The sequence below is a fragment of the Helianthus annuus genome, chromosome 8, assembly GCF_002127325.2.
Source record: "Helianthus annuus cultivar XRQ/B chromosome 8, HanXRQr2.0-SUNRISE, whole genome shotgun sequence".
Lineage (NCBI taxonomy): Eukaryota > Viridiplantae > Streptophyta > Magnoliopsida > Asterales > Asteraceae > Helianthus > Helianthus annuus.
Genome location: NC_035440.2, coordinates 164,767,648 through 164,792,421, shown reverse-complemented (window position 1 = coordinate 164,792,421; position 24,774 = coordinate 164,767,648). Strand labels below are relative to the sequence as shown.

The 24,774-nt window shown below is 37.0% G+C and overlaps 1 protein-coding gene across 3 annotated transcripts; it reads right to left on the bottom strand.

Annotated features, from left to right (window-relative positions):
- Window positions 1-2,333: 2,333 nt before the first annotated feature.
- On the bottom strand, window positions 2,334-17,011 carry LOC110870695 (tropinone reductase homolog At2g29260, chloroplastic). Of its 3 annotated transcripts, XM_035976239.1 has the most exons (15): window positions 16,867-17,011; window positions 16,673-16,762; window positions 14,282-14,404; window positions 13,827-13,994; window positions 13,647-13,730; window positions 13,385-13,515; window positions 13,220-13,267; window positions 13,043-13,099; window positions 12,093-12,941; window positions 11,796-12,005; window positions 6,334-6,387; window positions 5,004-5,211; window positions 4,650-4,866; window positions 3,670-3,776; window positions 2,334-2,693 (listed from the first exon to the last, which is right to left on the bottom strand). In XM_035976239.1, exons 1-15 carry the CDS (start codon window positions 16,885-16,887, stop codon window positions 2,505-2,507), a joined length of 2,556 nt encoding a protein of 851 aa, XP_035832132.1. In that variant the 5' UTR covers window positions 16,888-17,011; the 3' UTR covers window positions 2,334-2,504. The 3 variants fall into 3 exon arrangements, with proteins under 3 accessions (XP_035832132.1, XP_035832131.1, XP_035832130.1); XM_035976237.1 differs by lacking the exons at window positions 2,334-2,693; window positions 3,670-3,776; window positions 4,650-4,866; window positions 5,004-5,211; window positions 6,334-6,387 and adding exons at window positions 10,108-10,818; window positions 10,915-10,977; window positions 11,638-11,694 and having other exon boundaries at window positions 16,867-17,010; XM_035976238.1 differs by lacking the exons at window positions 11,796-12,005; window positions 12,093-12,941; window positions 13,043-13,099; ... (5 more) ...; window positions 16,673-16,762; window positions 16,867-17,011 and having other exon boundaries at window positions 2,334-2,704; window positions 6,334-6,618.
- Between the last annotated feature and the right edge of the window lie 7,763 nt (window positions 17,012-24,774).

Below are 24,774 nucleotides of genomic sequence, written 5' to 3'. Positions count from 1 at the left end.
CTAGTTTTTGTTACCATTTTAGGTAAAAATTCTATTTATCTTTATGTATTAAGGGTATTTAGATTCATTATGCTAAAGTAGGAGTAAGAAATTTGCCGTTAAAAAAAGGTATTATATCTTATCTATTAAGTTTAATATCATTTTGATGACAGTTTTATAAGGTCATGGAGTGTACTCTAGCATCTAGAGTGTTAACAATGACATGACATGTTAACTAACTTTGCAAACCACTCCCTCCTTGTATTAAAGTGCATTAAATGAGTTACGTGTTAACATGTTAACATAATGTTAAGAGATTAAATTAATTATTATTTTCTTTTTTAGACAAAAACTCAATGTTAAAGTGCATTAAATGAGTTATGTGTTAACATGTTAAACCATTTCCTTAGAGTGAGACAAAGTAAAATGAGGAAAAAAAGTTAATGTGTCACTTAGATGGAGTTAATTTAGGTTAAAGTATACCCGAAGGCCTAATCATCATTAACAATCTGAAGGCTAGGGACAAGCACAGTACCTGTTCGGTACCGGTACCGAAAACGGAGAAAAATGTACCGAATATAACGGTTCAGTACCAGTACGGTACCGGTATTTACCGGTGTTTTACCTGCAAATACTGGTACCGAAAAACGGGAAAAATGAGAACCGGTACTGGTATCGAATATACATAGTACGGTTCGGTACCGATACCTGGTACCAAATGCTCATCCCTACTGAGGAATATTAAACCGATGACAGTCATCTCAAAAAGGTATTTTACATCATAAGATATGGCTACTAACTTGATGAATAGAAAATATAGAATCTTGTTAGTACAAGTATAAGAATAATTAAGAGTGGCTTAATTTGACGTTAAAAAAATATATACGACTGAATCTGTATTTTGATAGAAAAAACTAAAAAAAAGAGTAAATTACGTTTTTGGCCCCTGTGGTTATATCACTTTTACTATATTAACCCAGAATAAGAATTTTTAACATATCTGCCCCCATGGTCTCTATAACTAACCATTTTGGCCCCTAAGTCTAACCATTTTGACCCTCATGATCTCTATAACTAACCATTTTGGCCCCTATGATCTCTAGACTTAGGGGTTAAAATGGTTAATTATAGAGACTATGAGGGCAGATATATTAAAAATTCTTATTTTGGTCTAATATAGTAAAAGTGATATAACCACATAGACCAAAAATGTAATTTACTCAAAAAAAAAAAAAGTAAAAGCAGAGTTGTTTTGGGATAGAAAAGTAATTAGTAGATAACCAACTCCATCCTCCAATTTAAAACAATTCAAGTAATTAGTTGACTCATACTTAACATATGAAAAAAAAATATTAGATCTTGGCTCTTGTTATTATTCCAAAATATTAAACTCTTCTTTTTTTTTTCTATTTTTAGTATGTGTTTTGAATATTATTTTGCTGTCAAGAATATTTTATCATAAAGGATGACTTAACCAAAGTTGAAAAGGCCCAAGTGCCCAACCCTCACCTAAGCCCTATTATTTAGTACTCAAGAGTTTGGTTACTTGGTTGGACAGCTTGGTTAATTTGTAAGAAATTAGGTATAACAAGAGTTAAAATCAAATTGCCTAAACTCAAGCTTCTGATTAGGATCAAAGTCTAAACAGACATATTACCTAAATAATATTCTTTAATATATACGAGGGACATTCATTTCAAAAAAAATAAAAAATACAGAGGTGCGGGAAACACATAATGCATTTGTACCTTTTGTTTTAAGGGTGAAGCTAAAGACGATCACATAACTATCAACCACTCTATCTCATTAAATCATCAATGCACTACATAGATGTGCTTTACCTTATCCTCACCGTTATCAACATAAAGACAATGAACATATAAGAATAAAATAAAAAGCGAATTTTAAGGATTGTCCTTTATCTTTATACCCATTTTCAGGCGTTGTCCTTTATGTTCAAAATTGACGAGTTTTGTCCTTTATGTTTTCATATCATACACGTTTTGTCCTTTAGGCCTAACCCAGTTAGTTTTTTCAGTTAAATTTGGCCATGTGCTTTGCACATGAGGGCATTTTTGTCAATTCAAAGGTAAGTTCAACGGCAGATTTACAGCTCAAAGCTTTTGCAACCTTTGAATTGACAAAAATGCCCTCATGTGCAAAGCACATGACCAAATTTAACTAAAAAAAACTAACTGGGTTAAGCCTAAAGGACAAAACGTGTATGATATGAAAACATAAAGGACAAAACTCGTCAATTTTGAACATAAAGGACAACGCCTGAAAATGGGTATAAAGATAAAGGACAATCTTTGAAATTCACTTTTATAAATAAATTTATCTGCATAAAAAGAAAATGAACATACATATTTTGTTCATAATTATTAGATCTTAGTTTTCTAACAAAGAAGATAAATCAGTTACAAAAGTGACATGATTGCTATCCTCATGTCCAAATATCAACGACTGAACAAATTTGTACCACTACAAGTCATCAACTAGAAAACAGGATTACCAAGAAAAACTTAACCATCTCGCGGGTAGAAACCGTTCACAGACATCCCGCCATCAACACATATAATCTGCCCAGTAATGTATGATGAAGCCGGCATGCAAAGGAACGCAACAAGTGACGCTACCTCATTTGGATCCCCGAGTCGCCCAAGTGGCGTGCAATGAAGAACCTCTTCAACATACTCTTTGTTACTTAATACCTAAATCAAACCTGACCCGTGTCATTATTATTATTAGGGTGTACCTATTGGCACACCAATGTGCCTATATGCACACCAAACCCTAGTTGAATCAGGGTTTACCTATGTTGCGTATAGACCAATACGCAGCGTATAGGGTTACCTCTATACGCTGCGTATAGAACTATACTCAGCGTATATAAACCATGGATTTCAGAGCCTTATCAGCAATCATTGCACAGAAAACAAGGGTTTATATACGCTGCGTATAGGTCTATACGCAGCGTATATAAACCATCAGATTTTTTTGGATCATTTTGGTAGGTTTTAGGCATCAGTTTTTCATAAAGTTTATATACGCTGCGTATAGACCTATACTATACGATACGATACTAAAAACTGTTTTTCTTTAAATACACCCTTTATATACGCTGCGTATAGGCCTATACGCGGCGTATATAAAGGGTTAAAAAGATAATTACCACAGGTTTGGGGTTAAAAATAAAAACTACCCTTTATATACGCTGCGTATAGACCTATACGCAACGTATATATACGCTGCGTATAGACCTATACGCAACGTATATAAAGGGTCAAAAAGACTATTACCCTTGTTTTTGGCTGCGTATAGCCCCCGATGCAGGGGTAAAATGGTCTTTTTTACTATACGCCGCGTATAGCCCTCTATGTGGCGTATATATGGGGCAAGTATGGTAAAAAAAACCATTTTACCCCTGCATTGGGGGCTATACGCAGTCAAACACAGGGGTGACATTGTCTTTTTGTGCAGCGTATAGACCTATACGCAGCGTAGGTAAACCCTAAGTGTGCAGATAGTGTGAGCCTATTATTATTATTTTATTTTATTTTTTCCTTTTTACCAACGTAAATTATAAATAAACTGAAAATTGTGTTCTATTAACTTAGATAAAGAAGAGTGGTTTGTTTGCGAAAAAAAAAAACATTAATGTGACCATTTAACAAGTCAGGAACTTACTTGTTCTACCATGGAGGTTTTGATATACCAAGGAGCCACAGCATTGCTTCTGATATTATCTTTTGCCCATTCACAAGCCAAATTTTTTGTAAGCTGATTAATTGCTCCTGAAACCGATTAATGACACATACATGTGATACTTTAATCAACAATCGCTAATCTTTGTATTAGAGGCATCAATTCAACCCATTTGCCTGAAAGTGGATCCTTTATCTCCAATGGGTCGGAACTTTACCCAACGTGTTGTTACTTACCATAGTTGTCAATAGCGATCGTAGCGATCGCTATTCGCTATAGCGCGCTACGTAGCGTACAGGTCTAGTGTCGCTATTAGGGTTGTAGCGATGGAGAGCGAGAATAGTGACACTTTATTTCTTTTGTTTTTTTAATCTAAATAGCAATTAAATATAGCTATAAAATAGCTGGATTTTACTTTTAAAAAAAAATTATTTAGTGTATCGCTATTTATAAAATAGACGTCCGCTATTTATCGCTATTTGCTATGTAGCATATAGGTACCTTATCGCTATTTGTCACTATTCGCCATTAACAACTATGTTAATTACTCAATTGCTTAAAAACCTCCAAAACTGGTTTATTAAAAGAATAAGATTTAACAATATAGTGTGTATATAAAGTTATAAATTAGAGTAAACTTCCGTTTTGCTCCCTGTGGTTTGGTCACTTTAACGGTTTTGCTCCAAACCTTTAAAAATAGCCATTTTACTCCCTGATGTTTCGGTTTTTTTGCCAGTTTGCTCCCCGCCTCTAACTCCATCCAAATTGTTTGTTTTTCCATTTTGCTCCCTGCGGGGAGCAAACTGGCAACAAAACCAAAACATCAGGGAGTAAAATGGCTATTTTTAAATGTTTGGAGCAAAACCGTTAAAGTGACCAAACCACAGGGAGCAAAACGGAAGTTTACTCTATAAATTAATTATTTATAAAATCCCAAACATAGAAATAAAAAGTTAGTTTACCTTTGGTGGCTCCTTGGAGTGTCATGGATTTGAGTGAGACAAAGGCCGAGACAGATGAAGTGAACACAACGCTGCCTGTTCTTGATGCTTTAAGCATGGGATAGGCAAGTTGACACATGTGAAAAACAGATTCAAAATTCGTCGACATTAACGTGGAAAATTCTTCCGCAGTTAGATCCACCATAGGTTTCCGAATATTTGTCCCAACATTGTTTACCTACTAATGCAATCCACAAAAGTTGTACTGTTCACAAGACAATTTCATATGTTTAAAATTTCACAAGACAATTTCATATGTATAAACGGTAACATTAACGCAACTAACCAAACAGAAGAAGGAAATTAAGCACTTACAAGTATATAAAGCTTTCCGTCAAACACACAAGAAACATCATCCATTAACTTTTCACGGTCATGCGGTGAAGATACGTCACAGACTGAACCAGTGATCTTCAAACCCTCATCCAGCCAACCCTTCAAACAGCTATTCAGTTCCGACTCATTTCTAGCACACGTGTGTATGATCGCCCCATGTCCAGCTAATTCTTCCACAATTGCGCGTCTATACATACAAAATACAAAATCCTAAACTTATTCATACGTTCATTGAGTTCAACATCATAAAAAAATTGCAGCTCTTATATCATTTACACTATAAACTCATTCATCTATACATTACACACAATACTCAATTCCCAATTGTTTGCATGAATATCAATCCCAAATTTCTCAAAGGGTCAGACCATTGACATACTAACCACACCACTGACACATTATACAGGCCATAATGTTTAGTCGTATGATGTATTAGACTGACATAAAAGCGACTGAACACCAGCAATGGCTATACGGGCCTGTATGACCCTTTTCGCCGTTTATACATCCTTTTGGGTGGTGTGCGTATAGTAGCACCCTTTTCAAATGTGGTTTTGGTTCACAAAAGTCTGTTTACCTCTTAATGAGGCTCTTAATAGTTCAGACCTAACCACCACAAGTGGCCTAGTGGTGGAGTGACCTGGGTTCTCCAATGGAGACCCAAGTTCAATTCCCATTAGTGCCACTTTGGTGGCCACCGACACCCGCTTTAAAGCCGGACCGAGGACACTCGAGGTCTCGGGTTCGAAACATGTTTCTTACCCCTCTTTGATGGCTATGGGTATTTGCCGCCAGGGATCCTTGTCGGGTGGTGAACTGGGAAGGGAGATCCCTTCCGCGGTCAGGGGTACCGTGCAACTACCCTTTTTTTTTTAATAGTTCAGACCTCTTATTGGTTCAGACTGTTTGTTTCACGAGCAGATGTCTGAATGGTTTAGACATTTGCCTCTGAATGGTTAAGCATTATACAAAGTCTGAATGGTTAAGACCTCTTATCTGAACTAGTCAGACACTTGCCTCTGAACGGTTAAGCATTATACAGGCTCTTAATGGTTCAGACCACTTACTCGTTCGTTCAGCACTTAACCATTCAGATGTTGCCAAACACCCCATTACTATCTTATCACAGATTCCTTCTAAAATTGATGTTGAATTACAAACTCAAAGAATCACATTTACATTTTTTTAAATTTCCACAAAAAGTATTATATTAAACTTAAAACATTATATACAAAAAAAATACCCAAATCGTTTTTAGGGCTGTAAGCATAAATCAAAGTATGAGATGGAATGTGAAGACTACTAATACCCAATTCCTCTGGTGCCGCCAGTAACAAGAGCAGTCATCCCTTGAAGAGACCATCTGTTGGAATGATTTTGATTCACAACACTTGTGTACCTGGGGGGTTTGATTTTGAATGAACGATTTGAGGGGGTTAAAAATTGAAGCTTTCTGGGGATTATTAGGATAGACGACGACGGTGAGACAAATGCACCACACATGTTTCAAATTCCAGTTGATTTGAGGATGATTTAGGAACCAAGGAACCAAGAGCATTAGTTTCTCTACTTGAAGAGTTTCAAAAAAAGATTGTTAAATTAATATAAAAATGGAGAAAATCACTGAAAACTAGTAGGATTTTTGGCAAACATTTTGTCTGTATTGGTCTGGTTCGTTTCGTTTCGTTACAATACAAGTACGAAGCTGCACTTGATATAGCGACAAAAAGAGACATGTCTACGAGGATACCGACATGTGTTTTGACGTTGAGTGAAAACTAAAAAACGAATATTCGTATTGGTTCGAATAATACGGATACTAGTACTGATATTATTTGGTCGGAATTGGTTCGGTTTGAATAACAAAAAAATAACTTTTATTGAAACGTAGATAAAAAATAATCACGTTGTAACGGCATATTCAGATTTTTATAAAACATGTCATTCTCGACATCCTAAGGGGAGGAGGGGTGGTTCACTAGTGATAGTTTCTATCACTCCCACTATCCAATCAAATCATGTCATGTCATCACCCAATATTCTATCACTAGTGGTAGAAATGTAGGAGGGGTGGTCACTAGTGATACAATTCTATCACTCCCAAATTTTTATAATTTTTATTTTAAAATTAAGCTGCCACGTTTCACAAATGAATGATTGTCATTTACATGCAGAGCCTTATTTCACAAATGAATGATTGCCATTTTCATGAATATGTACACGTGTTACATGCAGAGCCTTATTTCACAAATGAATGATTTCCATTTTCAACGCGTGATAGCTTTAACGCGTTCAAAAACTAACGCGTTGATTTATAGCCGGCGGCGGTGTTCCGTTAGTTTATAACGCGTGATCGGGGTGGTATAACGGACCACCCCGTGTGCCCTAATGGATAACATTTCACATAGAAGGATGGATTTGTTGGAGTTGATTTGAATGAGATCTGCCAATCCAATCATCACTTCCGAGAGATATTTCAAGCAACAAGTTTATACTTGTAGTGAGGGGTATATGATGGCGGTGGAAGAAAGGTCGGGTTTCCGAGCTGATAAACACTTTGTTTCAAAGATATTAGCACTGGACTTGAGTTGTTGCGAGATTATCAAAATACTCTCTCCCAAATGAACTCCTTCATTGCCGCAATCGGCGTTTAATGAAATTTGATGACTTTGTGAATTTCAAGGTTCAAAGACATGTGTCAGATGACTCGCTACACATGACATTTATCAGTACAACATCCAAACCGAAATGTGTATTGTGAGATCATTTCCAATGGAGGGTATTGGAGCACACGGCTAAGAATTGTACTTAGTTACGTTAGTCGTCTAACTATATATTGAATATAAAGGATTCAAGAAGTTTAATCGCTTTTACCTATTTGGTACTTGTATCTTAATGGCATTCGTATCCATTTTACCTATTTATTACCCGCAATGCTATTTGTACTCGTACGAGTGCTAAAAAAACAAAATAATAAAGTGATACCAAAGCTTGTAATAAATGCGTTTTCATCTAATTCTTAGGCGGCATACGCATGGCTCCTGGACCAGCTGTAACATGCGACTCTAGATAAGGCTTCACTCCATGTTAAAGCACATGATCTTGTTACTTCATGTGAAGTCTATTTTTAGAATGTTCTTTTTCAACAATAGCAGCTCCAGAATATTTTCTTTAATACTTCATGTCATGTATGATATTTATTTTAGAGTAATTTACGATTTTGCCCCTATGGTTATATCACTTTTACCCTATTAGCCCAAAAAGAAAACCTCATCGGTACTCCAAACGTCTCTTTATCTAACAACTTATTACGTTTCACCTTTGATGTCCAGAACTAGGCTGTTTTTTGGATATTTTTATAAAATAGTTGTCTTATTCCAAAAATTCTAAATAATTTACAGAACGTTCCAAGTGGTCCACGTCACATTGTGTAAAAATCTCAAGACCTAAATCATTACCAATTATTTATTAAAAATCATCTAATAGGTTGCAGTCAGATTCGTCGCTTTCTGACTGAAGTCCACGGAAAAATTTATTTAAAATTCATCGTCTGTCCAATTGGCAAAATTCCAGTGGGAGATTTTCGGCAACATCCGTGCCCAGCTACTATATGAAATTCACAGCCTAACTCCATCCAGATTGGAAGTTATAACGAAAAGCATAACATGAATTTTCTGCAGAATAATGCAGTTTTTGCTGCTATGTAAAACGGCTCTTTAAAAATAGCAAACGACCTCAGAAAAATGTGATTCCAGTGCCATTTGAAGCGTTTTTCGAATCGTATGATTTAGACTTCAGAAGATCAGTTTCTCGATATATAACGACCCGTTTACAGCCAACTGAAGTTGGCTGTTTATACTACACAACAATCTGTTTTTCATCTAAATGATACTAAAACGCATATAAACGATCATGACACTTATTAATATCGACTAACAGCAGATTAACCCATCAATTATCAGGTTTGTAAGCAAAGCAAAATTAAATACAGATATTTTAACATCATCAATGAAGATTACCAAGACTATCAACTCCGTCACCCATTACATACAACCAGACGCCCTTTAGATATTCTAGTGATAACCACAACAGAGTTTATGATTGCTACTAGGATTTATAATTGTGTGATCAATTGATTACAAAAATTGTAGACCAATACAAAATCACAAGTGCATATAACATTTGAAGCATATTTCACTAAAACAATTAGGGAGTTATTCACAAACTCAAAATAACAAAAAGATATAGGATTTTGGCAGTTTAGGAATGTCAATGAACAGGTTGCGCGGTCTGAATTATGAATAAAACAGGTACAAGATGAAACAGGTCAATTTAGTAGGATCAGATCGGTCTGGGTGGGCCGCGCTGACCTATAAGAACTTTTTGTCCACTTCTAAAACACAACATTCCATGTACTAATCATGATTACAAAATGATTTGATATTTGACACAACTTAGGAAGCAATATAAGTTTGATAGACTATCGTGTGACTTTTAGCCCATTTAACCCGTTCCCCCTACAGCTAAACATTCTGATTTGACTCGTTCTAAATACAGAAAAACAAAATAGCCCACGTCAACGCTTATAAGATCCAAACAAGAACATCACAAGCGGAAATTGACATAAACTATGTACTTACTTATTTCCAGTCAGAAAGGACACCAAGTTCCGAATCAAGTTTAAACCTGTCAACCATTAAAAAGTTAATCCAAGGTCAAGACAATAATAAACATAAAGCCAAAATACCCTGCTAACGACTTACCTGCTTTGACGATTGATGATCCCAAATATACAGAACAAGATCTGCTCGACTGCTCAGCCAAGTCATCATCTAGTCAACAATACTTTCATCTAAAAGTCAACCATAAATTGAATTTAGTAACAACCTATTACTAGTAACCTGATCATCATCATCAGCAGCAGCGTTATCCACATATATGATATATACACACAGATTACAGATATTAATTTAGTAAGTAGTAACAACCTATTACTAGCAACTTGATCACCACCAGCATCGTAATCCACATATATACATTAGATATTTAGGCAATTGTAAGCACAGAAAAGCTAAATTACCAATGAGCCCCCAGCAAAAAGAAAGACATTAATCACCAGAAAACATCTCAGTCGTTTCAGCTGCCATCAGCAAAGACATACCAGTATTAAACAGCTATCAACAATACAGTACATAATCAAAACGAAAACATTTTAAGCAAAAGCAGGGTAGTAGAGAAGATGAGGAAATCCGTTTAAACAGTAACGATAAAGTTCCAAATCAACAAAAAAAAAAACTAGTGACCAACGCCCTTTTTGGCTCTAAGAGATTCAAGGGCTTTTTCCCGCAACTCAATTTCAAGTTTCTTCTGATCAGACAATGTTGACTCGTCATCTGAAGATGGAGAAACATTCCTCTCTGTCTTCAGTTTTAGCTTTTCTGACCGTCGGCTCTCTTTTTTGCGACGCCTTTCCTCACGTCGCTTATGTTTTTCTTCTTTTTTTAACTTTTTTTCCTCTTTGCGTCTTCTCTTAGCTTCCTTTCGGTCTTCAGTACGGGAGTCGTGACTAGTATCGTCATCTGATGTGGCGTCTTTCCTTTTTGACCTTTTGTGCTTTCTCTTATGGTCACTTTCATCAGAGCCAGAATCCAATAAGCCACTCTGATTATGCCTCTCGACTTTTGGCATTTTTACTGCTTCCTGGTTCATCTCATCAGGTTTATATGCTTTTTCAGAGTCGTGTGCCCTGTCACGTGTAAGTTCAGGATAATTCCTCTTTCCATCATCATTCTTACTGTCAAATTACAAAAAAAAAAAAAAAAAAAAAAAAAAAAAGATTACAACCCGTCTCATCAAGTGTGATGCTTGGTATACTAGTAAAAGAAATAACCTTTTGTTCTTGTCATGTCTATCAATGACTGGATCTTTGACCTCACGTCTGTCTTCCTTCACTCTGTAAATAAATTAAAAACAAACTGACATGCTTTATTCTCAGTCTCTTAAGTCATTCAATAAAAATGATTTGAGTTGCAAGTGTTAAAAAGGGTTTGGGTGCCTTTCAAGCTATGCAGTTAATATCGGTTATCGGTCCCCATGTAAAATATCGATCAGAATGTCGGTACCGATATTATTGGCGATATTGACCGATAGTTGGCCAATATATCACTGATTTTCCCGGATATCAGTACCTTTCTCCTTAGTTCTACCATTTGTCTTTCTTCTTATTGCTGCTATTAGAGTTTTAAGTGTTAATTGTTAGTGTTAAATGTTAAGTCTTAATGAGTTCATACTTGCTACAATTGTTAGTGTTTTGCAACTTGCAAAAGGTTAATTTGTTAATGGTAGGAGTGTATACTGAATTGTTAGTGTTAAATTGCTATATATAAAAAATTCTGCATGATATTAAAATTACCGATATCCCACCGCGATAATCTATACCTCAAACATCGGTCCTTGACCGATATCCGATTTTTTACTGCATTAACAACAAAGCTTTCAAGTTTCAACTAATCCAAGCAGGTCCCCTTTTGTCCGAGTTTATTGACTCAACCCATTTGAGAAAAAGAACATTTTGTACAAGAGACTTTGAATATTTATCAAATGGATGGCAAACCTGGAAGAAGTCTCTTTCACACTCATACTTTGTCTTTGGCTCTTTGGGGGTATGGGGCTGTCAGAAAACAGTATCTTCTGTTAGTTAGTTATACAGGACTCCTATATGCAGAACCTGACATAGTAATGTAATAGATCACATAATAACACACATAATACCTCCTCTCCTGACTAGTACTTCTCGCAGCAGCTGGGGGAGATACAGAACTGGAAGGAGATTTGTATGGTGAGGGTGATAAAACTGGCTCTCCGTTATGAGATATTATCTTGCCCTTTGGATCTCTTTCTACAGATCTTACCGAAATAGGACGCTCAGCAGCCTCTTTCTGTGGAGCTTGACGACGATCAGGAGCATTTCTTTGAACATTTCTGCAAAATGCTACATGGTTCAGAGCTGTCCAAATGATAGCAAAATAACCATTGCACTGATGAACATTAAGTTAGAAGTTCAAGAACCTGTGCTCATCTCTAGGAGATTGTACAGGTGATCTCTGTTGGCGCTTCAGGGATCCCCGTGATGGTGAAGAAGACCTGCTTTGAGGGCTTGGGGATCTCTGGCGCACAGGGACGGTTGTCCTACGTCTAACTGGAGAAGGAGACCGACCACGTGGAATTGACGGAGCTCTCTGATTTCGTCGCTTCATAGGAGATGGAGACCTGCCACGAACTGGTGGAGATCCAGAATGCACAGAGTAAGGAGACGCAGAGGACTGTGACCTTCGCTGAAACGGGGATGGTGACCTTCGCCGGATCGGGGTTCGTGATCTACGCCGTATGGGGGTCCGCGACCTCCTTTGAACAGGGGATCGCGACCTCCTTCGAACAGGGGATCGCGACCTCCTTCGAACAGGGGATCGCGACCTCCTCCGAACAGGGGATCGCGACCTCCTTCGAACAGGGGATCGTGACCTCCTTCGAACAGGGGATCGTGACCTCCTTCGGACAGGGGACCGCCACCTTCGAACAGGTGATCGTGACCGCATCCGGATAGGGGTCCGTGACCTCCGATAGATGGGAGACCGTGATCTGCGCCAAACGGGAGACCGTGATCTGCGTCGTGCAGGGGATTGCAACCTACGCCTTGCGGGTGATGGTGATCGCCCATGTGAAGGTGCAGGAGATGGAGATCGCAACCTACGCCTTGCAGGTGAAGGTGATCGTCTATGTAAAGGTGCAGGGGATGGGGATCGCCGACGTGACCCCACTCTGCGAGGTGTAGAAGATCGTCTTGAAACAGAGTGGGGCCTCCTTTCAACAGAAACCGAGCGCCTTGAGGCTTTGGGGGATGCTGACAAACTTCTTGACCTGAGCAGAGGATAATTGGATATATAAAAAAACAAAGTGAGAAGATAGTTAATAAGAGTGTATATAAATAATTATGCTTTATGATCGGAATGGTTGCACACCTTGAATGACTTCTGGAATTAGAAAAGGATTTGCTAACCGATCTGGAGCGTGTACCTCTGCAAAATAAGTAATGTAGATACAAAAAATCAATAAAGAAACAACAAAAATAATTCCTAAAAGAGGCATGTAAGGGTCTGAGACCCTTAAAGAGCTTTACTAATGATAAAAAAAGGTACCGGGGTGGTGACATAGAACGATCAGCTGGACGCGGAGATCGAGATACTCTGTAAAAAGGATTAAATAATGGGACATTTTAACAATGCTGTTAGTATAGATATACTCTTTCACAAACATTATCAAATTAATTGTTTTACTTATGCTCCCAAACATATACAAATTACCTGACGGTTTCTTTTGATCCATTCGTCTCATCCGTCCCTTTGTCATCAGCTGACCACTTGCTAGAAAACTTTGTGCGTCTCCTCGAGTGGGTGTCCAAATTAGCAGCTTTCACATCAACAGCCTCTCTGTCCTACAGTAGTTGAGGAATAGACATGAACCCAAATAATTGCAGAAGCAAGCTGAATGTCATGAGAAAGGTATAAGTCAAAACCAAAAACTTGACTCTATTGTAACTAACTCTTGCATAGAAAGAATTAATACCGTCTTCCCTCTTTCTTGTTCGTGATCCTTGCCTTCCTTCTCTTTTGTTCTCTTTAATTCTCTGGTTATACGATCTGTATCCTCCTATAAATATAATGTTATTATAGTGAGATAAAATAAAACTTAAAAGATGCAATAAAGAATATGATAAGTTTACTAAAAATAAAAAAGAAACAATACCTGCTTCTTCCTAGTTTCTTCCTCCTTAGCATCCAAGAATTGTTGCGGGACCCCACTGGCGTTCTGCTGAGCGCTAAGAAGATGGGTCCAGAGCTCCTTCATAAATTTCGAAGTGTTTTTCTCCATAAATCCAGTAAGTGAGATTTGAATTTCTTTACCGTTAACTACCTGCATTAATGTGCAACAAATTGTCAGCCTTTTATAATAGGCGCTAGTTCCGGATACCAAAAGATAGAAAAGATAAGGTGTTAGGTGTCAACTATCACTTCTTGATTCATGTTTAAACTCAATCCAAAACTATACGATAAAGCTGATCCTCATATAGATTGTTCACATTCCAAACCACGATATTTGAGAATTAGTGGATACTGGATAGAACACTTTTGCTTTATATTGTGTAAACGTATAATTATGGTCAATAAGTCCATAAACAATTGTATAAAATAATAGGTTACCTTCTCTTCTAAAAGCCCATAAATGAAATTGATGAGAACTTCATCCTCAAATCCAAGAAGTTCGGTTACCCTGTGAGCTATCCATGGCCGCATGACATCCATCTTGACTTTCGACATATCCACCTAAACAAAATACCGAAGTATTATCATGAATACCTTCGAGACTGGGGAAAAAAAAACATAGCTACAAAAGCATTTTAATACAAAGTTTAGGAGAGTAAAGAATTGTAACATTTTTGCTTATAATGCTCAAATTCTACTCCATCCGTCCCACAGATATTGTAACACTAGATCACTTATCAATATCATATTTATGTCCATGAAAATTACAACCTTGTTTTAAAAAGATGCAAACCAAAACTACTAATTTTCCCATAATTATCACAAAATAAACTGATGCCTTGATTTGTGTCCACAAGATTCCTTTTTTCGTCTTTGCCAAGGAGTCTAGACTCTAGATTTCTCCTAAACTTTAGGTGGACATTGCAGGGGATTGTCTTCTTGTATTTCCGTCTATGTGTTGTTTTATGTTGTTATATCTATTTATATTTGTACAATGTTACTCTATTACCATTTCTGATATTTTTGCTGTTCTATTCTACTTATCTAGATCTATATGTTTGTCTGCTGTTTGTTTTTGAGTCAGGGGTTTCGCTGGAAGCAGCCTCTCTATACCTTCCCCAAACCCTCCCAAAAACTTTGCTCGTTGCCGGATTTAGTAGGTATGGTTGTTGTTATTGCTGTCTTTGTCAAAGAGTATATCTGATACATTATCAGAAACTTCAAAATGCCATGCCAAAATTGCAATTTTCATGAGAGTTAGTAACGAGTGTGCAGCATCTACTCTTTACAGAGTTCCTTTCAACTCTACTAAAGAAAAGCCAAACCCTTAATCTAGTCACCTCCAAATTAATACAGTAAGCTACAGATACAAAGTTATTAGCTTAACATCTAATGTTAAATCATCAATCCTTTAAGCATTCTGACTTTTTCATCATAATCAACAAGCATATTGACCATTCATATTAATCAACAAGCATTTTAACTTTTAATGTTAAAGATATCTTTATTAAAGCTATAGAGTGATACACTCGCTATGTTATTAATATCTCAATATATCACCGATATATCGTGATATATCGGTTATCGGTCCCCTGCCGAGATATCGGTGCAAAATATCGGTCAGCATATCGGTAGCGATAATATCGGCGATAGACCGATATATAACGGATTTTCCTGATATCAGTACCTCTCTTCTAATTTCTACCATTCGTCTTTCTTCTTATTGCTGCTATTAGTGTTTTAAGTCTTAATTGTTAATTGTTAGTGTTTTAAGTCTTAATTGTGGAACAAAAAAAAGGTATAATATACACAAAGTTAGTATCCTCCATGATAATAGCCAGTAACTCTAGCATAAAAAACAACTTAGAAACATAATCAAGGTGAACACCCATTGAAGAGTACAGACTTCCAACCCATTCCCTTGCGATGAGCCGATTCGAGTCACGTGTTATCTTTTATGTGTATGTTTTAACTTTAATTGGTCAAACATGTAAACTAGAAAATTTGCTACAACTGAATTGAGTCAAACAAGTTGAAAGTCACCTACAGTGTATTTAATGCATATTTTACAGAATTCTAAAAGAACTTTTTTTTGTTTCGGAAAAAAGGTGTTTTCTACAATGTTAAAGATATCATTATTAAAGCTATAGAGTGATACCTATGTTATTAATATCCCGATATATCACCGATACATCGGTTATCGGTCCCCTGCCGAGATATCAGTGCAAAATATCAGTAGCGATAATATCGGCGATATTGACTGATATTTAACTGATTTTCTCGATATCAGTACCTTTCTTCTTATTTCTACCATTCGTGTTTCTTCTTATTGCTGCTATTAGTGTTTTAAGTCTTAATTGTTAGTGTTTTATAAGTCTTAATTGTTTGTTTTAAGTCTTAGTGAGTTCCTACTTGCTACAAATTGTTAGTTTTTTGCAAGTTGCAAAAGGTTAATTTGTTAATGTTAGGATAGTATAAGTGTTAAATTTAGCATGATATTAAAATTACCGATATCCCACCGCGATAACCGATATCTCAAATATCGGTCTTTGACCAATATCCGATATTTTACCGCATTAACTACTTAAAGTGATACTAATTTTAAAACAGATCTAATATTAGCCTTTCTCTATAACACTCACCAAAATCTGACTTTTGAACCTTGTTTGTTTTATCTCCTAGAATAAAAATTCACTCACTCACTCACTCACTCACTCACAGAAGCTCCAGATAGCTCATTATAATACAATCACAATTACATAAAAAAAAAAAAAAGAATCTGTGAAATATAAAAAACACGAATGAATGATGTAAAAAAGAAAAACGAACCAGATGTTCCAATTCAGGTGGAAACTTGTGCGATTTAAGGAGCTTAGCATGCTTGTTGGAGAAACGAGTGTCTTGATCAGCCGTAGTGCCCTAACAGAATATCAAATTCATCAGTTTCATCAGCGTTAACCTACCAAAGTTGTTGATGATGAAATTCGGATGAATGTAAAGCGTACGAAAGTGAAAGAACTCACCCGGAAGAAACCGCCTGACATGTTGGTTGGTTGGTTCTAGGGTTTTGAAAAGATGTTCGGAAATAGGGCTACGAGGATCTAATTTGGGGGATTATTTGTAAAGGGTGATGATGATGGTACAAGTAAGTACAACCCGCTGATGCATACTTTACAAAGTGCACCCTTCAAGTTTAGGATAACTTTAACAATCGATCCCAGACCTTTTGAAATTGTGTTATTTTTGGTGATGAAACTTCAAATATTTACACCTTTGGTCGTAACTTTTGAGGTTTAGCAACCAATGGACTCATCACGTGCTTGACATATGATGGCCAATATCATATTTTACATATGTTAGGCACCTATCGATGTTTCATTAAAATTGTTTGAATTGCATATCTTAGGCATCTATCAATGTTTCATTAAAATTGTTTGAATATGTGATTCGCTTCAAGGGTGTTTATCGAATCAAATAACAATTTTTGAATTACTCGAATCAAATTTTTTGAATAATTTTTTTCGTTTGAATTCTATTCGATTTAAAACTGGTCACTTTGATTCGAATTCGTATTTACTACGCCAATTTGTATTGAATTGAATTCGGACAAATTCGAATAAATTCGTTTTAATTCAAATTCATTTAAAAAATGTAAGGTGTTACTTGGTCCTAGTGATATACTATTTTAGGACTTAAATTAAATTTATAGATTAATTTAAACTATAGCTCAAATTAAAATTATATGTGTGTATTTTATATAAATATAATAAATAAATATGTATAGTTTGAATTCGAATTTCAAATCGAATCAAATTTAAAATTATAAATACGTATTTGATTTACTGGACTGTAATTCAAACTGAATCGAATTCGAATTCTTGATAATCGAATAGAATTATTGACAGTCGAATTTCGAACTTTTGGAATCTGAATCGAATTCTGAACACCCCTACTTGTCTTTTTGAGTTTGTTGTGGGTACCAGTGTTATAGAAGTCGTTCTACGTGGCCGATTATTTGGTGCCTAGGCGGTCATCGGTACCCCATCGATTAAAATTGAGCAAATCGGTCAATAAAATAGGTACCCGTCAAAGCCGGTCAAAATCGAGCCTGGTCAGAGCTAGTCGGAGCTAATCGGTACCTTTTGGAACCCGAAATCAACCGTCAAAACAGTCTTCTCCGACATCAACTCTCCTTTTCCGTCAAAACCAGCTCTCCTCCGACATCGTCTCTCCTTCTCCGATCGTCTGACGCTCCTCCGACTGGCAAATCTTTCTTCTTCGACAAGTGACATCGATTCATCTTCTTAAGATCTTATTATAAAAAAATAAACCTCAAAACTGGTCAATTATCGTTGTTTTATCACAGCTATATTTAATATGTATTGTTCCTACAGCTTTTTGGTTCCCTAAACACAAATATTAAATATATATTATTGGTTCTCATATCACTTTTTTATCACAAATATTAATTATACACATTTTTATTACATATATTATATTAAATATATTATTTGAAATATACATTGAATTTTGAAGTATTATTTTTGTGTGGATGGTTGTGTGTATATATATATATATATAGACATAATAAAATTACATATAAAAATTCCAAACCGATTAATCCTAATTAATCCCTAGGGCCTAACGGTTATTACAACATTGGTTGGTACTTAATCATTACCACGCTCCACTACCCAAAACCGAAACTATGCGACTATTGTTGAACGACTTTAAAATCATTCAGCTCAAAAATGAAAAACCATAAACACAACTAAAGATTACATACCTTTAATATTGAACAAAATCAAACACAAAAGGAGTAAATATTTTTAATACACAATCAAACATGTATCTATAATTAAATAGAGGAAAAGCAGTGGAAACCTTGGTACCGGAGGATATAACTTCACCAATCAAAAGGAAGGATGATGAGACTAGACAGATGCAAGGTGAGGCGTTGGTTGCAAAAGGAGATGTGTGGTGTATGGAGGAAAGAGATACACTGGGTTTCTTCGTCGATTATGTTGGTTTGCTACTAGATCAACCAAGTGAATCACCCAAGTGGTAATTCATTTGTCAATTTGTCTAGAAGCAAGTAGAGGCATATGCCTTTCCAAGGTTGATGATGTTTGCTTAAGCAAATTTTCTGTCACTTGAGTTCTGGGCAGATGCTCCACATGTATCAAGTAGAGATGGTGATACTCTATTGGTTTGCTTTTATCTTGCTGTCGATGTAATCATTCCTCATTCCAAATATTTTGTGGCACACATCCTGGGTGCCATGTGATTGGAGACTATGGGCCTAGCTTATGAGGATAAATAAAAAGGGCGTTATTGAAGACATAAATATCTAGTATAGTTAAGCTAGATCGTAAATATGACAAATGCATAACACTTTTTAATGTTTAATTAAAGTTAAAACTCCCACTGCGAATTCTTTGGTTACTATGTGTTTTGTATATCCGGTGCGTAACTGTAACACCCCGTGTTTTCGAATGTCAAAGTCAAAGTCCAAGTCAACTTTGACTTCTTTGACTGTAATTAATCTATTTTATATTTTATTTGTATTATGTGGAGTAAGTGTTATCGAAGTAATCGAATGTTTAATCGACGCGAAACGATTTACGACTGTGAATAGTAGGAAGTAACAATGCGATAAAGTTAATCAATCAATAGTCAAGCTAATCGAACCATCAATCGAACTCGAAACTTGAACTATGCGAATTTGGTGTTATATTACGTGTGTGTGTGCCTTATGTGTTACCTGTGCGTGCTTACTTTATGTTTGTGTGGTAATCAATCGAATCAATCGAATCGAAACTCGAACCTCAATCGAATGCAATCGAAATCGAATTATGATGAATGGTAGCGTAAGGATAGTGTGAAATATAGATGCTTGTATGTAGATATAGTGGTTGGGACTAAAAGTAATTTGAACAGGAAACTCTATCGTACTCGTATCGTCTTCAATCGAAATCGAAATATCAGAAATCGTCGCACCGAACACTCGAACCAGGTTGTTGATCGATCAGGCTGTCAGCCGATCAAACAGCCCAGCCGATCGGACGGACTGTCCGATCGAGCAGGCTGTCCGATCGGGATGGCTGGCCGATCGACCGGCCCTTTCCTCTTTTGGAAGCCTATAAATAGGCTTGTCATTGTCATTCTTTCCACTTTTGGAAACCCTCTGTTCGACCAGCTCGTGCTCCTCCTCTTTTCTCAGATTTCTCTTGATTCCGGTAAGTTTTCATCCTAAATCTTGTACTTTCTTGATCAATACACATGTCACACCCCGACCACGTAGAACATACAAAACGTGGCGGAAACGTCGGGGAGTGTTGTAACATAATCAATTGTTTCAAATCCATGGCAATTGAAGTTTCGTTTATTAATCAAACATGAAAGTATACATTGTTTAAACAAGAACCAAAGAGTACATAACATAAATTAACTAGTTCTTGTCTCGTTTTAAGTTACTAAGGCACAGGTCCGCCTAAGTATGTCTTGATAAGTCCTATGTATCATCTCCTGAAAACACATGTGAAAATAGGTACGTCAGCATAAAAATGCATGTGAGATACATTGGTTTTGTGAAAACGGAATTCATGACTTATGTTTGAGAAAATGTTTAGTCATGAACCTTGTATTTTGCTTTGTCTTGTAAATCATTTGAAAAACGATAGGATCAGATGATATGTATAAATAAGAGAACACTGTGTGGTTAAATGGATAACCATGTAAAATGAGTTTGTATAAATTGTTATATGTCTCAAATTGAAATGTCTCAAATAACGCTACGATATGTAATATCATACAAACACTTATGTATAGGAAGTACCAGCGGCGTATCCACCATGCTTGTATCATATTACACACGCCCCGTTACTTAGATCACTTACTCAAACCAATCCATCAAGATGAAGTGTTTAACAATTGTAGAAATGTTCATGTATAGTCAAATGTCTATTGTCAAATGTAAATCATGTCAACAGATACAACTGGTTCACACGGTTCAATGGTTACGAACGGTTCATATAATCAAAGGGTTTAGACGGTTCACATAGTCAAATGGTTACAACGGTTCAAAATGTAGTATAATGTGTTCATATGCTGGATGAGCATATGCAACAGAAATGCAATGTAGAATAATGTACTACGTATGCACGCAATGGGCGTACGTAGCATGGAATGTATTGTAAAGTAATGTACTAAGTATGCACACAATGGGCATAAATAGCATGAAATGTAATGTGAAACAATGTACTAAGTACGCACTCAATGGGCATACATAGCATGAAATGTAATGTAAAACCATGTACTAAGTACGCACACAATGGGCATACATAGCATGAAATGTAATGAAATCATGTACTATAATGTACTAACGAATATATCAGGTATATGGTGTGAAAACATGGAGAGCATGAAAGTAACAAGTAGGCATATGTGTTTCACCCCAAAACAGTTTGGAAAACAGTAAAAGAGGGGTTCAATGTACTCACCTGAGATTGCTTTGAAGTTCTTGTATAATAACCAAATAATGCTAGAGATCACGGAATATCAAACGACACCTAATAGGTAGCTATGTTAATATACCGGACCCAAAATCGGAAGGATCGGATAGTATGCAGGTTCGTAAACCAAACGAGTATGGAGACTCGTGTAATATGGTTCAACAAGCCTACATACTAAAATGAAACCTAACCTAAGTGCATGCGGCCCACTACGACCCGTTTAGGTAGCTTATGCTACCTTAACGCGTCGTTCGCGTATAACGCGTTTGGAACGCCTAACATCGTGACCACAAGGTATAACCTCGGAAGGTTACAGCTATGGTCACCTAATGTGTTTGGTCGGATCCTAATGATCGACCAAATGGGCCGGGTTCGAAAGTATAAGCGATGGTTTAGATCGCTTACCTTACGACCCTATATAAGCTCTATACTAAAAGTGGCGAGCTAAGCATGTTAGAACATGCTTAACTAAGTTTAGAAAACAGGTTTGGCATCAAAACAAACGGCTTTGATGCTCACGAGTAGTTTGGTTACAAAATACGCAAGAATGCGCATTTTGGCCGAAACTACGACTCGTCACTGAGCCTAGATAACGTGGTAATCAGTAGGTATAGTCACTACGGACTATAACCATCGTGATCACGCTCACGTTATGAAGTTCTATTGAACTTCGTGTTGACCATAGGCTGGTTAACGCAGAAAGTCAAACAAAACATTGACTTTCGGACTCGAAAAGCGAATAAAAGGACGAAAGAACACTTACGAAGGGTCCCCGAAAGCTAATCTCGATCCAGGAGCTCAGGTATGAAGCAAAGGCCTCAACTTAGAGCTTTAGATCAGATTTTGTGGGTTTTTAGCCAAAAGGGGGGGGGTATTTATAGGAAAAGTAAAGCCGTTAGGATCGTTTCTTGAATATCGTGCCACTATCCAAGCCGTACTGATGTGTGTAAAATGCAACATATAAATTACATCAAATGAGGCATAAAACTAACCCTTTATAAGTACTAATGTTGGGAAAAGAGTGTTTTTGTCTTCCTTTTGTATTTTCAGGATGAAATGAGCTCAAATTCACAAAAGAAGCAAAAAGACAGCTAATTCTAACATAAATACAAGAAAAGGAATAAAAGTGGATTGCCCGACCCCTTAACGGCATCCTCCCAAGCAAAGAAGAGAAAACAGAAGACTGAACACGCCCCGTGCTCAGCCAGCACGGGGCCGTGCCCAAGAAGCAGCAGAAAAGACAAACCTATAGAAGCTTCCATTGCCCACCACGGGGCCGTGTCCAGTGAGCACGGGGGCGTGGTGAAAGTACAGCAGGCGCATTAATTGTAATTGCGAATTACAATTAATGAAGAGAGACAGTGTCAGACGGGCATGGGGGCGTGTCCAGCGAACACGGGGCCATGCCCAACCTTCTGTTCAGCTTATAAACAGGGGTGCTTGGTTTCATTTCAACTCATCCCTTGGCACACCACCTCTCTCACACCTCATCCACCACCCACCACCACCATAACACCATCATCCACCACCATCATCCGTTGTCCATCGTAGAGTGTGTGAGTCGTCTCGGGATCCAAGATTGATCGTAAGAGTTCTTGACAATCAAGGCCATGTTTGCCTAAGTCTCTTACATCACTTGGTGAAGACAAGTGTTTAGTATAATACTTTTTATTTTTAATCTTTTGCACTTTTTATTTGGTTTTGTATTAATGACTTTAATAACTAGTTACTTATGTTGAAGGTGATCTTTCCTTATCGTTTGTCCGTGGTGTCTTGGCATTATTTTACTGTCTATATAAAATAAAAGATTTTCACCATTCATATCTCCACGGTCTATATGGAGGTATGTTGGCTACCTGGTCGGGGGTTAAGGGAACGGTTTGGTAAGGGTCTTGCCCTTGTTCAGCGTTTAGAGGTCCTGCAAGGGACCTGGGTCAAATTTAGTAGGATCTCCTTCAATGCCCATAGGTATTGGATGGCGGGGATCCAAACTCTTTGACCCCCTCATAAGTTAACTACTATTAATACTATAACCCGACTATTTAGGACCGTATCCCTGCTGACTCAGACTACTTAGCCGAGGGTAACGTCATCGCCAAAAGCGGGGCCTACCACAATTTGCATTAATAACTTAATTAATTATCTTCCAATAATCCAACCCTTTAGGATTGTATCCTTGCTGACTCAAACTACTGGGTTGAGGGTAACGTCGCCTTCAAAAGAGGGGCCTACTACAATAACTAAGATAATCTCTTAAACAAGTGCAAAAGTGCGAAAATAATCAAAGGTTATACTAATACACGAGTCGGATCCAAGTGATTCATCTTGTCTATCTGTTTTTATTTTATTTTATTTTTCAGCATTTAGTTGGTTTTTATTTTCTTAGTTTAAAAACCTTTTCTAACTTTTTGATTTGATTAGACGTTGAGGATAAACCGGTATTAAAAGCTCTTGTGTCCTTGGACGACCTCGGTATCTTACCAACACTATACTACGTCCACGATGGGTGCACTTGCCCATATGTGTGTTTAGTGTTAGTAAATATCGTGTTTTATAAATTTAAAACTTGGCTAAAAGTGTAAAAAGGGCTTAAAATATACATCAAAAATATACTACACTACACGCGCATCACGTACACTTGTCGCAAAGTTGTGGTGGCTCATAATGACCCTTAGCTCCTGAGATTGTGTAAGGGCATTGCCCTTTGGAGTGTTTGAAAGGCCAAGTTCAGCCAAGAAAACAAGTTTTTGCATCTGCAGGGGCCATGCGGCCCGCGTCAGGATATGCACAAAACTCAGGCGGGCCGCCTGGGCATGCCTGATCTGCACAATTTTTCAGAAATGGCAGTTTTGGTCCCTGTTGCATGTTTAAGCCATTTCCGACACTTCTAAGGCCCGTAAAGCCAACTTTAAGGCCCTAAAATGATGCCTAAACGTTGTGGACATGAAACATGCTCGAAAATATGTCGGGTGTTGGTTCGTTTGGCCGTACGAATGCGATGTTCGGTTAATTACGACGTAATGCGCATAAGCGCGAAAAACGATCCAAATGACGCGACGAATGGATTTTTCTCATGTCAAACACTAAGGCATAATATAAGGATGCTTACATAAATTTTTGGATGTCCGAATGTATTCAAAACGTAAGTTATGCGCGAAAGTGCAAACTTATGCACTTTTTGACACTTTTAGTCCCTGAATGATCCAAAAGTTTATTTTAGCACACCGAATACCTCAAAGCCTATTTCTAAGCTATGGAGAGGATATTTATGGCATGTTTAACTTATGGACATGTTCCGGAATGTTCGTTACAGTTCAAATTGGCATACTTTCGCAGTTTGTCAAGTTTAGTCCCTGTAAGCGAATTAACTTGTTTTTGCCATACCAAAGCCTTCAAAACTTATTTCTAAGTTATGTA

Excerpts from the sequence above, each read along its gene's own strand:
- LOC110870695 (XM_035976239.1), bottom strand. The coding sequence starts at position 16,887 with ATGTCAGGCGGTTTCTTCCGG. Across the intron at positions 13,516-13,646 it reads AACAAGAAAGAGGGAAGACG|GACAGAGAGGCTGTTGATGT; the intron begins GTATTAATTCTT and ends CAACTACTGTAG. Across the intron at positions 12,942-13,042 it reads AATTCCAGAAGTCATTCAAG|GTCAAGAAGTTTGTCAGCAT; the intron begins GTGTGCAACCAT and ends TCCTCTGCTCAG.